General features: G+C 34.2%; 2 protein-coding genes across 6 annotated transcripts; both read left to right on the top strand.

Annotated features, from left to right (window-relative positions):
- Positions 1-669: 669 nt before the first annotated feature.
- On the top strand, positions 670-5,422 carry LOC133291999 (E3 ubiquitin-protein ligase SINAT2-like). 2 transcript variants are annotated; one of them, XM_061490362.1, is made up of 4 exons: positions 670-834; positions 2,418-2,746; positions 4,057-4,443; positions 4,874-5,422. In XM_061490362.1, the coding sequence occupies exons 2-4, from the start codon at positions 2,525-2,527 to the stop codon at positions 5,192-5,194; spliced, it is 930 nt and encodes a 309-aa protein (XP_061346346.1). In that variant the 5' UTR covers positions 670-834; positions 2,418-2,524; the 3' UTR covers positions 5,195-5,422. The 2 variants fall into 2 exon arrangements, with proteins under 2 accessions (XP_061346346.1, XP_061346345.1); XM_061490361.1 differs by having other exon boundaries at positions 670-862.
- A 4,387-nt stretch (positions 5,423-9,809) lies between these two features.
- On the top strand, positions 9,810-12,020 carry LOC133292004 (probable protein kinase At2g41970). 4 transcript variants are annotated; one of them, XM_061490369.1, is made up of 7 exons: positions 9,810-9,897; positions 10,305-10,558; positions 10,653-10,779; positions 10,863-11,136; positions 11,472-11,604; positions 11,708-11,794; positions 11,895-12,020. In XM_061490369.1, the coding sequence occupies exons 1-7, from the start codon at positions 9,810-9,812 to the stop codon at positions 12,018-12,020; spliced, it is 1,089 nt and encodes a 362-aa protein (XP_061346353.1). The 4 variants fall into 4 exon arrangements, with proteins under 4 accessions (XP_061346353.1, XP_061346354.1, XP_061346352.1 ...); XM_061490370.1 differs by having other exon boundaries at positions 9,810-9,906; positions 10,317-10,558; XM_061490368.1 differs by having other exon boundaries at positions 9,810-9,906.
- Positions 12,021-13,782: the final 1,762 nt, after the last annotated feature.

Genomic DNA, 13,782 nt, shown 5'->3' with positions numbered 1-13,782 from the left:
AAAAAATCACCCACTTTCTTTGTTATTATTTTCATTTCTTATGTCTTTTTCTGATTTAAAATGACATAATTTTATGTTTTTTTAAAAAGACAAACACTAAATTTTTATTTTTATTACTGTTTGATCAAAATCAAACAATACCTCTTATTTAATGTTATTTTATATTTATTAATTTAATTTCAATCGAAGGATAATAAAAATAATTATAAGGAAAAAAATGATTGTAAGTCCTTCTCCCAGGAAAAGTGTTAAATAACATAAAGTTATGTTATTTTTAAGAGAGATACAGACACAGAAAATTTAAATTTTAAATTAAAAAAATCACCCACTTTCTCTCTTCCATGATTTCTGTTTTTCTGTGTCTATCTCTCTCATAAAATGACATAACTTGTGCCATTTAAAATGACATAACTTGTGCCATTTAAAATGACAAACAACAAACCCAAAATTAAAATAAAAAAAACCAGAAAATGAAAAAGCATAAAAAAAGGTGTTTACTTTTTAAACGTCGCGTGCGGGAAGAGTCACTAACTCACTGGACCACCCTTGTTGGGTTGGCAACGTATCGTTAGGGTCGAGACCAGACTCCAGGGACGAAGAATCCAAAATATTTTTTATTTCCCAAAACTAAAAAAACTAAAAATAAAAAGAGAGAGAGAGAGTAAAAAAAATAAAAAAAAAATAAGGAAAGAAACAGAGCACAAAACAAGGGAAATCCTGCGATTTCGAAGCAGAAGAAGGAAAACAATAAACAAACGTTGGTGGTCAGCATCCATATCGATACCAACAAGACACGCTTTTTTGTTCAATCTCCACATACTCCATAGCGGGGGGGTAATTTCCGTAACTTCCGGAGCTCGTCGTACGATATGTTTCTCGTCTCTTGTTCCATTTGCATTATGCTTTTTAATCTTTTTTGTTCTTTTTTTTTTTAATTTGAATTGTTTTTGACACATGTTCACAAATAAGGCTTGGAATTCTCAACTGAGCGTATTTTTTTTTTTTTTAATTTTATATGTATATTTTTTTGAAATTTTGGATTATATGTTGTTCACATCTTGTGGTTTTTGTTTTTTCCTCTGATTGGTGATGGTTTTGGGCGATTGTGTTCAGATTTGTCTGTATTTGCTTCTTTTGTGCCTGATTTCTATTGACTATTGTTTTGTGTTTCTATATATGGACATTGGTTGCTGTTGGAGAAAGTGAGAAACCTGGTGTTGCAATCTTGCATATGATAAATTGTTAAATGGGTGGTTGTTTGAGATATTCCATTTAATTTTGTTTTTCTGTCTCCCCCTATCTGTTTATTCCAGTTTTTGATTGGTTGGATTAAGTTGGAAAAGGTAAATATTGTGGCAGATTCAACCAGATTTATGCTGCTTGATTGAATTTCTAAGTTATTCTTTTCTTTATGTGATTCTCTGTCTCATTTTGATCTGTTTGGTGGATAATTTAAACCGCGGAAGAGATAAGGGGCGGTAATTTCTGCCACAACTGGGGTTCGTGTAGAATTGAAGGCACAGGCACTGCAGGTTGCCGTTATGAAGTGGATTTTGTTTGCTTCCTTGATATTGTATTAAAAAATATAGCACTAAGATTTGGTCAATGTTAGCTAATAGTGAGAGATGTCCTGCTGAAGGACTTCTGTCTTAATATTGATTCGGGTTTGATTTTCCCAGATATGCAGAACAATTGTAGCCCTTTGTGTTTTTGGGGGAGGGGGGGGGGGATAGAATTCTTGTTTTCATTTATGATTTTTGCTTTGGATATGTTATTTGTTGTATTCTCCCTCCTCAAGTTGAAGCAGTTTGAAACTTTAAATATCAATTTAACAATTTCATTGTAGTTTAACAGTTGGAATGGTGTATTATTTGGTAACAAATATATGTTCTACTTTTAGTGACGAGTGAGGAATATGGACTGGCATAACATTTGCTTGATATGTGCAAAAGAAAATTATGTTTCTGCTATGCTTTAATGGCTTATAATATGTGAAAATTGTCATTTGCTGCGTAATTTATCCATGTCGGCTGTCGCTTGCTTTGACAGTGAGAGGCTCAGTTTACAGATTGAATTCTGGGATAACTATATTGCATGATGTTGTTCTCTTGTTTCAGGCATATTTTCTTTTCTTGACTCCATGAATCTTGGCAAGTATTGCTAAAAGTTAAATTTGAAGTTAATCTAGTTACTGTTGCATGTGAATGTAGCTTACCAGGGTTAAATTATAGTGGGGAAACTATGGAAGGTCATTATTCTGACTGAAGAAACACATCATAGTTGTTCTTGCCTGTATTTGTTTTAAAAATCTCCCCCCTCCCCAATATTTTCAACTAAAGAATATCAAAGTTTGACTATAGTAGCATAGCATTTACTATGTAAGTTCTTATGCATTGACCATTTTTTCTGTTTAACAGATGTAGCATGCCATAAATATAGATTCAGAGCAGAAGATATTTGACTAAAGTGGAGCTCTGGTTCCTAGTCATTTGGAAAAAAAAATACTGTGGATCTTTGGTGCGCAATGGCTCCGGGAGGAAGTGCTTTCAAAGAAGTTCTTGAATCTCACCTGATGTCTTCAGATTATGAAACAGGCAAGGCTAAATCTGAGGCCAAAAGTAACAGTACATTTACAAAATCTGCTGTTGGGTTGAGCGGAAAGAATGGAGTTAGTTCAAAGAATGGCGTGCATGACTTACTTGGGTGCCCTGTTTGCAAGAATTTGATGTATCCCCCAATTTACCAGGTGCAGTGCTTGCAATTTCTTTTTCTTTATTATTATTATTATTATTATTTGGGTGTCTGTGTGTGTTTTTGAAAAACCTTTTCTCATAATACATGATTCACACATGAAATAGATATAGGCATATACGTATAGGAATAGTGGCATTTTTATCCTTTATATCTGAAGATAATAACACTTGTTTACTCATTCCTCCATTGCAAAGGCTGCATCATGCAGCTTAATGCTAGTTCATAAAAAACTTCATTTTAATAAACTTAATTTTCTGGACAATGTGGGATTACTTTAGTCATTGATCTTGAGAGAGAGATGAATGGAGAGATAAGGGAATCAGGATGAACAAATTCGATATCTTTAATACTTGGGGTTTCATGAAGTTATTGTTGGGGATGGGAATAGGCCAGACAGTCTGTAGGGGGCATAGTTTGACCCATATTAGGCCTGGACTGGCCTAGGCCAATTTTATAAATAAGTTAGTATAAGGTTTTTTGAAAAGCCTATTTAGTTAAAAAGTCAGACTGTATTATATCTAAAAAGCTCTTTGGGCCTAATGGGCTGGCCTATTTAAGTACATATAAATAATATATTATTATTCTTATATTGAATGTTTGCTATAATGTTTTGAAATCATAGACTTGCTAGTCTATTTAAAGGCTTAGACTCGTTAGCATATTTAGATATAGATCTATTGCCCTATTTAAAGGCCTTATTACAAAGCAGGCCTTCAAATAGGCTTTCAGGTAAATAGCCTGGACCTGGCATTATGTTTGAGAAATAGGCTAGGCCTGACTCATTTCCACCCTTCGTCACTGACTTTCATGGTAGTTGTCGAAATTCGACAAATTTGTTCCACATCATTTGTTACTAAAAAGGAAGGTCAGGAATGAGACTTGCAGATTCTAAGATTATATTTATAGATATCGATTGAGATCCCAGGTAGAGTTGGATGACTTATGCTAAGGAGAGTGGATTTTAATTGAGATTACACCCAGGTGGGGTAGAAAGGAGAAGTTTAAAAAAATAATAAAAAATTTAATAATTAATACTTGTATGGACTTTAGGTGTTGCTAGTTTAGTTTTATTGCTGTTGGAACTTTTCACGGAAGGCTGTGTACGTCTTGACCCTCATGCATTGGGCTGCCTGTTCTTCTGAGTGTACAGTTGGATTATTGTAGATGGTTATTAGAACCTACTAAAACTCTTCAATCATTATTTTCACTTCGCATGTTTACTGTGAATTCATCCAGTCTTGTAATTTTCTTCTAAATTCTAAGTTTCTAATATTTTCTTTATGGCTGCATTGTGTGTTTCAGTGCCCAAATGGCCATACATTATGTTCAAATTGTAAGATTGAAGTCCATAATATCTGCCCAACCTGTCACCATGATCTTGGGAATATAAGGTGTTTGGCTCTGGAAAAAGTGGCAGAATCGTTGGAGCTTCCTTGCAGATTTCAGAGTCTAGGTTGTCATGATATATTCCCATACTACACTAAGCTTAAGCATGAGCAAAATTGTGGATTTCGTCCATACAACTGCCCCTATGCTGGATCTGAGTGCTCTGTGATGGGTGACATTCCATCTCTTGTTGCCCATCTCAAGGATGATCACAACGTTGACATGCATGATGGGTGCACCTTCAATCATAGATATGTCAAGGCAAATTCACATGAAGTTGAAAGTGCCACATGGATGCTAACTGTAAGTGTTATTTAATGAATTACAATAGCTGGCCCGTTCAATGATTTGATGTAATTTTTCTCGTAGATTGACATTTTTGCATGTTATTTTGATTCTTTTAATCTGTAAATTCTCAGTCATATATTCTAATATGTGACATTTTATTTTTTGCGCGCACATGGCTTTCCTAGTCCGCTTTTCTGAGCAGCAGTTAAAAAAGTATCATATCATGTGTCACATGACTTACACCGGACGCATGTGGTCTTTTGACTTTTGATGAATAATTTGAACGCATCGAATTTAGTTGCACTATGGAATTTTTTCCTCTTTGATTTTCATCTAAACATTTCTTTAGTCTAAGCTAATATATGGATTCACCTTTTCTCTTCTGAATGCATGTCATCACAAATTTTATTGTGACCTTTATGATGTTGAAGTCTCTTGCTTGCAGGTTTTTAATAGTTTTGGAAGACAATTCTGCTTGCACTTTGAGGCATTCCAGCTTGGGACTGCTCCAGTTTATATGGCCTTTTTACGGTTTATGGGCGATGACAACGAAGCAAAGAAATTCAGCTACAGCTTGGAAGTTGGTGCAAATGGCCGCAAACTTATATGGCAAGGAATTCCAAGGAGCATTCGTGACAGTCATAGAAAAGTTCGAGATAGTCAAGATGGACTTATCATTCAGAGGAATCTAGCCCTTTATTTTTCTGGTGGGGATAGACAGGAGTTGAAGTTGAGAATCACTGGTCGTATTTGGAAAGAAGATTAGAGATGTAAATATACTATATTAGAGATGTCCAAGCGATTATTGTACAGATTCTGTAACGATTGTTTTAAGATTTTGCTCTGTGGCAAAGAATGAAGCACTAGTGCTCCACTTTTCTCTCCATAAGTTCTCTTTCAGTTTCATACAGCCTGACTTAGACTTGAGGCTTACGTTCAATTTGGTTTTCAGCTTTATATCCATTTTTTTTTTTTCCTTTTTGAAGGAAAAAGCATGTGCTTCTGAATATTGGAAATGAAAATTTACATTGGTAAATTGAGGATGCTATAAGATGCGAGTGAAATTCATGCAAGGAAAATCATACTATTTAAAAATTGTGTAGGCTTGATATATTAATCGAAAAACCAAACTCATGGGAATGAGTTAATCAAGGAAGTATAAAGAAATTGACGAAAATCCTCCGGGGGGAATGACTTTTGTGAAAAGCAAAATAACCTTGTCACAAAATGATTTAAAACTTTGTCAATAAATCTAGCATTTGTTATCCGTATGAATGTATCGTGCTACTCCTTTAGAATCAGAAGAACTGGTTGATCATCCCCACAAGTCAACAAGTTGTGACCATCATTGAATTAGAGTTGTTAAAATGGTGAGCCAGCTCTCTTGTCTGCGCCAAGAATCATGGTTGTTCCGACCTAAATCCAGTAAATAAAATGGTTAAACCAATACAACTTGGGCAATTTGAGCCTAAATTCATTTTTAGTTTGAGCCTACTTGACCAAAGAAAAGAAAGAAAAATTATTCTATAAATTGGGCCAGCTTTAACAGTCTTTCCCTACACATTACCAATGATTATATCCATGATCTTATGGCGAGGATTTTCTTATGTCTTATTTAATATCATCATGTGTTTAGAGAAGATAAGGCCTTTTTGACTCTTATAACCCTTTATTAATAATTAATTATCAAATTGACCTTCATTATAAACTATTTCAAAAATTTAACCTCTTCAAAAAATATAACACCAATCTGTCCCTGTTTGACCGTTGATCACGAAGCCTACCCGGGTACACCCCTCCTTACCCGAGTATTTTTTGAAATTTTATGCATACCCGGATAGGGAGGGGTGTACCCGGGTATAGTTCTTAGATCTAAGAAATTACTTGAATTATTTACCCAGATAAGGAGGGGTGTACCGGCTAAATGGATAGCCTATTAGATTCTGATTATTTTCTTCCTTGTATTTTGTAGTGATGTGAGAAACAATAGCCTAACAGGAAGTATTCCTGAAAACATAGGCAACTGTACTGCCTTCCAGGTCTTGTATGTAATCCAACTATATGACAGACTTTGCCTTCCCTTGTCTTATTTTCTTTTTACCTTTTTAACGTCTTCTATTGATGCCAGAGATTTATCCTACAACCAGAACTGGAGAGATACCATTCAACATTGGATTTCTGCAAGTAGCAACCTCGTATGTGTTGCGTAATCCTTTTTTAAGTTATTTTTTTATCGAGTAGTTTTTGGTTTTCCACTTCCCTTCCCTTGGAAATTCTTGATAGATTTGTTTGAATTTGGTAGGTCATTGCAAGGCAATAAACTCTTTGGAAATATTCCATCAGTGATCGGTCTCATGCAAGCACTTGCTGTCTTGTAAGCATTTTAGATAGTTTCTGAAATGTACTTTATGAAATTTGATCAATCCAGAGACTTGAGTTGTAACATGTTAAGTGGACCAATCCCTCCTATCCTGGGAAATTTGACTTACACAGGAAAATTGTAAGTATAAGTTGTTCTAAAGTTGTATCCATTAACTGTGTCCAGAACAATGGTTTTACCCGGTTACACCCCTCTCTATCCCGGGTAAATAATTCAAGCAATTTTTCAGGTGACAAGAACAATACCCGGGTACACTCTTTCCTACTCGGGTAGGCAAAAAATTTCAAAAAATACCCGGGTAGGAAGGGATGTATCCGGGTAGGCTTGGTGGTCAACGGTCAAACAAGAGTAGATTGATGTTATATTTTTTAAAGGGGTTAAACTTTTGAAATAGTTTATAATGAAAGTCAATTTGATAATTAATTATTAATAAAGGGTTAGGGAAAACATTTTCTCCTACCAAAGACTCATAGCATAAATGGATCCCACTTTGAATTTTTCTCTCTCTCCACTATTTTGTAGGCCCCACTTATACTATGTGTCTTTGGAGGAGAAAATGTTTTCCCAAAAGGTTATAAGGGTCAAAAAGCCGAAGATAGGAGTAAGTCATAATTTGTCATTAAAAATTTAATGACAAATTATATTCAGCAATTAATTCACGTGGAGTATGATTCCATCTCGAGGGGTTCCTGACCTCACCGTTCATTTCTAACTTTATTTTGGATAAAAATATTTATAAATTATCTCTAAAAATAAATTTAATTTATTGATATTTTAATAATTTATATTTTTTTTTTATAACAATAATAATTTATACTTTTACCCATTTGATGATGAGAATAGAAGAGTTTGATTTAATGAAAAAGAGAATACTTTTGTTTTAATGAAGAAAGATAATAACTTTATTACTAGTCCTACTTATTATTATTAAATTTTAGTTTAAAATTTTCATTGAAATAAGTAATAATTATGATTTATTTATTAAATAAGAATGTAACTGTTCTATCTTGGAGATAGAAATATCTAGTCAGAAACTAATGTGTTCATCTTGAATCTAAGAGCTATCTCAAGTATCCATAGAGAAAATACATTTGAGACAAGCACATAATTGTGCACAAGAAAATAACAACGGGTAATGTGTGTACACAGTTAGAATAAGTAGAGATAGAGTAAAAAATATTATACTTGTAGCTGTAGTAGCTTTACCTCTTATTTATAGAATTTATTTGTGGACAGTAAAATTCTAAACCTTTAATAACTTTTATGGGAGTCCATTATATAATCCATTGCTGTCGTATAGGATCGAATAATGATTCTTTCATTTATTTCTCTTAGTTTTCTTTGTAGTGTTGATGTGTCGTTTTTTTGGACCTTCTAAAATATGAGCCTATAGGATGAGCCCATAATATTAACGTAAAATAAAAATATAACTATAGAATAATAAGAGGTGTTTATTTTTATTTAATTTATTTAATTATTTTAAATGATATATTTTTATTCTTTTAATTTTAACTAATAAAACAAAAATTAATTAACATAAGTTAGTAACAAAATCAAACCCTTTCTCTTCATTAAAATTGATTTTTTCTTTCTTTATTAAATTTAACTATCATTACTTTCTTTCTTCAATAAATCTAATAATCATAAGTTACTAAAATATTCTCGAAACCAAGTTATTTAATTAAAAAAGTGTTTATTCTTTCAATCCAAAATATAAATATAAATCTTTTTAAAGTGAATTTATTTTTATTAGATTACTAAAAACTTAAAAAAATAAATACGCTCTTAATAACTCATTTTAAAAATAAATTTATATTAGAATAACTAAAATTGTAGTCTGTAGAGTTACGGCCACACAGGTATTGCTAAATCTTTGCATGAAATGTAACTTAAGGGACCTCGTAGTATGGTGTAACTAATGTACTTTTTAATTATATTATACGCATTTGACTTGAACGTTGTGTAATTTGCTGTTAGATGAGAATAACAAACCATAAAGAGAGCATTAAAATAGGAGGCAATGACCGAAGGACGTGCATCGTGGGAAGCACGTAGACAACAATAACACAACTCAACACAACACAACCCTCGCAAGGTTGGCGCACTATGTTACCTTTCTGGTTTTTCCGTTAATAAGCTTTTCATTACCCAACCGATATTCCCGGGAAACACAACAACATGTGCCTTTGTTCCAAAACGGAGCTTCATTACATACGATACAAGTTTGGAACTAAAAAAAAACACCCAATTCCGCATTCTCCTCCTCCTTCTTCTGCATTCCTAATATTCCCTGAGTTATTGTATATTATTTTCTCTTCGTAATAATAATCCTTCTTTGTCTCTGCCACTGTCGTTCATCACATATTACCTCATTTAGCTTCCTGGTTTGATCAGGTCACATATTATTATATGTTTTTTCCATTTTTCTTTTAATTACTTGTAGATTTCCATGTATTATAAACCGAGGAGGGTTTGAATTTTTTTAATGTTTATTGATTTTATATACTTGGTTGATTTTGTCTTGCAAACATGCCGAAACACATTTATAATTCTGCAGTTTTGTTTTGTTATTGTTGACAATTATTGGTAGGCGAGTTTTCTTATCCATAAACAAGAAATTAATTTATTACTTCTTCAAGATTAGAGAATAAGATAGAATTTTTGATATTACATAATGTGTATTAAGTTGATCCTATAGGAACAAACGGTTTTTATTGCTTATGTGTTTTATCTCCGTCTATCAAAAAAAATGTGTAGAATTGGAGAGAAATTCTTGAGGTTGAGGTTGAGGGGATTTTGTCCCTTTTTTTCTAAACCAGTTTAAAAGACAAATTGTGGGTGGCAGTGAATTTGAATTTTGAAGGCTAGCTTCCCTATTAACACTTGTGTCAATGAGCTATATGGTGGAAATTTTTTGAGTCTTGAAGTACTTTCAGGTGATTCATTCGATATAGTTTATAGTGGATGGCTTATTGAGATTGCAGCTAGGACTATTTGAAGTATGTTGTGCTGCGGAGGTGCAGAGGAAGAGAGCAGTGGCCCACCTGCAAACCAATACACTGCACCACCTAGAGGGGGTAACACCTACGGTGGAGGAGGTAACATATTCATTTTTATATATGGTTCCTTTTCTTTTCATTTGGCTTGAACATAGGTGCTCCTACTGTTTTTGGTCTTATTGCTAGAATTTTTTTTGCTTATTCTTGGACAGTCACAGAACAATTTAAAGCCAAAGTATAAGAACTGGATTGAGTAGTCCATTTAAATGTATGGAATAAATTATCATCATTGGCTTATGTGGAATGGTATCCAATCTTTGACACAAATTTTCTAGAAATTAACTATATACTCTATAATACTTTCCTAATTATGTATTTTGCAATTACCTTAATAAAGGGACATGATGCTTTTATGTATTGTTTTACACATATCACTTGGTTAAATATTACCTTTCCTCTTCAAGGTTTATGAGTAATGTAACCTTCTATGAATATAGGCAATGATAGAGGAGAGCCAAGGGGCAATGTTGTCAAGAGTGGTGCTCCACAGCAAGGATTACCGATTGAGATACCCGTTATGCCATTGGACGAGTTAAATAGGTTAACAGGAAACTTTGGTGAAAAGGCTTATATTGGCGAAGGTTCCTATGGAAGGGTTTACTATGCAAAATTGAGTAATGGTACTGATGCTGCAATTAAGAAGCTGGATACTAGTTCTTCACCAGAACCTGACTCCGATTTTGCGGCTCAGGTAAGATTTTTATTTGAGATTGTAAATCCATTGAAGCAATGTTTTGGATCTTGGTGTTGTCACACTCTTGATTATGTCACTATTGATTATGCAGTTATCAGTTGTTTCAAGACTGAAGCATCAAAATTTTGTGGAGTTGATTGGATATTGTCTAGAAGCAAACAACAGACTTTTGGTTTACCAATATGCAAGTTTGGGTTCTTTGCATGACATATTACATGGTAGGCCTAAAAATGTAACTATTCTATTAAGGAAATAATAGTTCTTGTTTTTTTGACTGAACACTAGGCTTTTGCTGTTGCAGGAAGGAAGGGTGTACAAGGTGCTGAACCTGGCCCAGTTTTAAGTTGGAACCAGAGAGCAAAAATTGCATTTGGTGCAGCAAAAGGACTTGAGTATCTTCATGAAAAGGTTCAGCCTTCTATAGTTCATCGCGATGTTAGATCCAGCAATGTCTTACTCTTCAATGACTATGAGGCCAAGATTGCTGATTTCAGCTTGACAAATCAGTCTTCTGACACAGCAGCTCGGCTACATTCAACAAGAGTCTTGGGAACATTTGGTTATCATGCTCCAGAGTATGCCCTTGAATTCTACCTTCCTGATCATAGTGTAACTTGAGATCCAATTGTGGTGAATTGTGCTCGGTTGAAAGTAAACAAAACTTATAGCTATACTGGTCTCCATTAACATGAAACAGGCTAAATAACTGTCATATAACTAATCATAACCATAACCATAACTTTATGCAAAATGAAGAATATTGTATGTAGACATAACACCAATGAATATATCTTCAGAATATTCGAGGTTCTTGTTGGTTATTTTCATGAGTAAACACTATCCTTTGTGTATATATTCATGTTAATATATGTTATGATTTTATTTTTAAAATGATTACTTTCATCTTCAGGTATGCCATGACTGGGCAGATAACCCAGAAAAGTGATGTTTACAGTTTTGGGGTTGTGCTTTTAGAACTCTTGACAGGAAGAAAGCCAGTAGATCACACAATGCCCAAAGGGCAACAAAGTCTTGTAACTTGGGTATGTCTACCCCCTAATTCGTTTATCCTTAACGATCTTAATTGATTTATTTTTCCATTGTAGTCTACACTACTTTTGGTAAATTTTTTTAAAACTATTTTAGGCAACTCCAAGGCTGAGTGAGGACAAAGTTAAACAATGTGTGGATCCTAAACTAAACAATGACTATCCACCAAAGGCTATTGCTAAGGTTTGCTACTTTATTTTTTTCACTTAAATTGAACTCAGTATTCAAGATATATAAATTGTTACCCTCAGACTGTGACTAATCATTTGATGTGGATTTGTAGTTGGCAGCTGTTGCAGCACTTTGTGTTCAGTATGAAGCTGACTTCCGGCCAAACATGACAATTGTTGTCAAAGCTCTTCAGCCACTTCTCAATTCAAGACCGGCTGGTCCTGACTCTAGTGCTTGACATTGTCATCTCAAATGTTTGGTGCAAGTTGTAACAAAAAATGACCAAGTTATTTCAAATGTTTTCGTTGTTCTAGAGATTGTATTAAGCAAAGCCAAAGTTTATATCCCGTTTGCTTGCTCTCCTTTTCAGTTGGAAACTTATGTTTGTACTTATAACGCATGATGGAGACCATAATTTGGCCTATGAGTATCAAAGGTAAGAAAAAGAAAATTCAGAAACCTTGTGTTACTCGAAAAATGTTTTTCGTGTCATTTCGATTTAGTGAGCTTGTATTAGTAGTTGACTACTGACCAGTGCAATACACAATAATTATTTATTTTAAACTTTTTAATGTATTGCTTATAACCTTATTCAGTACTTGTTAATTTTAATTTTTTTGAATTTTAGTACGAATGTTGTACGAAATTTATGTAATAGTAATAAAATGAAAGAAAAATATAAATCGTGGTAAGAAAAAAAAGTGAAAGAACTAATGTACAAAAAAAAAAGAAAAAGTGAAAGAACTAATCCTACACAATTCACGAATGGCAATCCGTGATATTTCTTATGATATTGGATCTTCAACATGCAAGATCAGAATGTGATGCTCAACATGCAAAAGCATAACAGAGAGAAAAGACGAACACGAACTTAAAGGTCTTTTGCTTTGTATTGAATTAACTTATTATGTACAACAAATGAATGGAACCAGTTTATTTATACAACTGGTTCAAGAAGAATTAAAAGAAGTAATCAGTAATTAAACCTTTAACTAACTTCTAACAGAATAAACAAAAGAAACTGACTAATATGATTACATTGGATTGGGCCCTGTTGTATCTTTTGGGCCCAAGTCTTTAGAGCCTGGTAACACCCCCCCCCCCCCCCCCACAAGCTTGAACTGGGTGATGAACATCAAGAAGGCCAAGCTTGCCAATAAGAGAGTTGAATGGAGAAGATAGTAGAGGCTTTGTAAAGACATCAGCAATCTGATCATGAGTGGAAACAGGAAGCAGATGAAGAAGGCCAGATTGTATCTTCTCACGAGTAATGTGACAATCCAACTCAATATGTTTGGATCTTTCATGGAAAACCGGGTTGTGAGATAGATGGATGGCAGAGAGGTTATCACAAAAAATAGCAATTGGTTTTGGTCTTGGAACAACTAAGTCTTGTAAGAGGAATGATAGCCATTGGAGTTCACATGTGATGGAAGACAATGCACGATATTCCGCTTCAGTGGATGAGCGTGATACTGTTGTCTGTTTCTTTGATCTCCAAGAGATGAGGGAGGTGCCAAGAAACACACAGAAACCTGAGACTGATCTACGGGTGTCTGGACAACATGCCCAGTCGGCATCAGCATATGCATTTAGCTGCAAAGAAGAAGTAGCAGAAAAGAATAGACTTTTAGCAGGGGAACTCTTCAGATATCGAAGAACTCGATGAGCTGCTTCAAGATGAGCATCAGTGGGAGCAGCCAAGTATTGGCTTAGTTGATGAACACTGAAGCTGATATCAGGGCGAGTAGTGGTCAGATATAGCAGACGGCCAGTGAGTCTTCGATATAGTGAAGCATCTGGAAGTAATTGTCCCATGTCACGACACAATTTTACTAAAGGATCCATTGGAGTAAGGGCTGGTTTACATCCCAGTAATCCAGAATCAGAAAGAAGCTCCAATGTATACTTTCTTTGATTAAGAAGAATACCAGAAGAAGAGTGTGAAACCTCAAGACCCAAAAAAAATCTGAGTTTCCCCAAATCCTTGATCTTGAAAT

The sequence above is a fragment of the Gastrolobium bilobum genome, unplaced genomic scaffold (genome assembly GCF_033153095.1).
Source record: "Gastrolobium bilobum isolate Gb01-03AN ecotype WA unplaced genomic scaffold, APGP_CSIRO_Gbil_v1 utg5369, whole genome shotgun sequence".
Taxonomy (NCBI): Eukaryota; Viridiplantae; Streptophyta; class Magnoliopsida; order Fabales; family Fabaceae; genus Gastrolobium; species Gastrolobium bilobum.
This window is presented reverse-complemented; position numbering and strand designations above follow the sequence as displayed.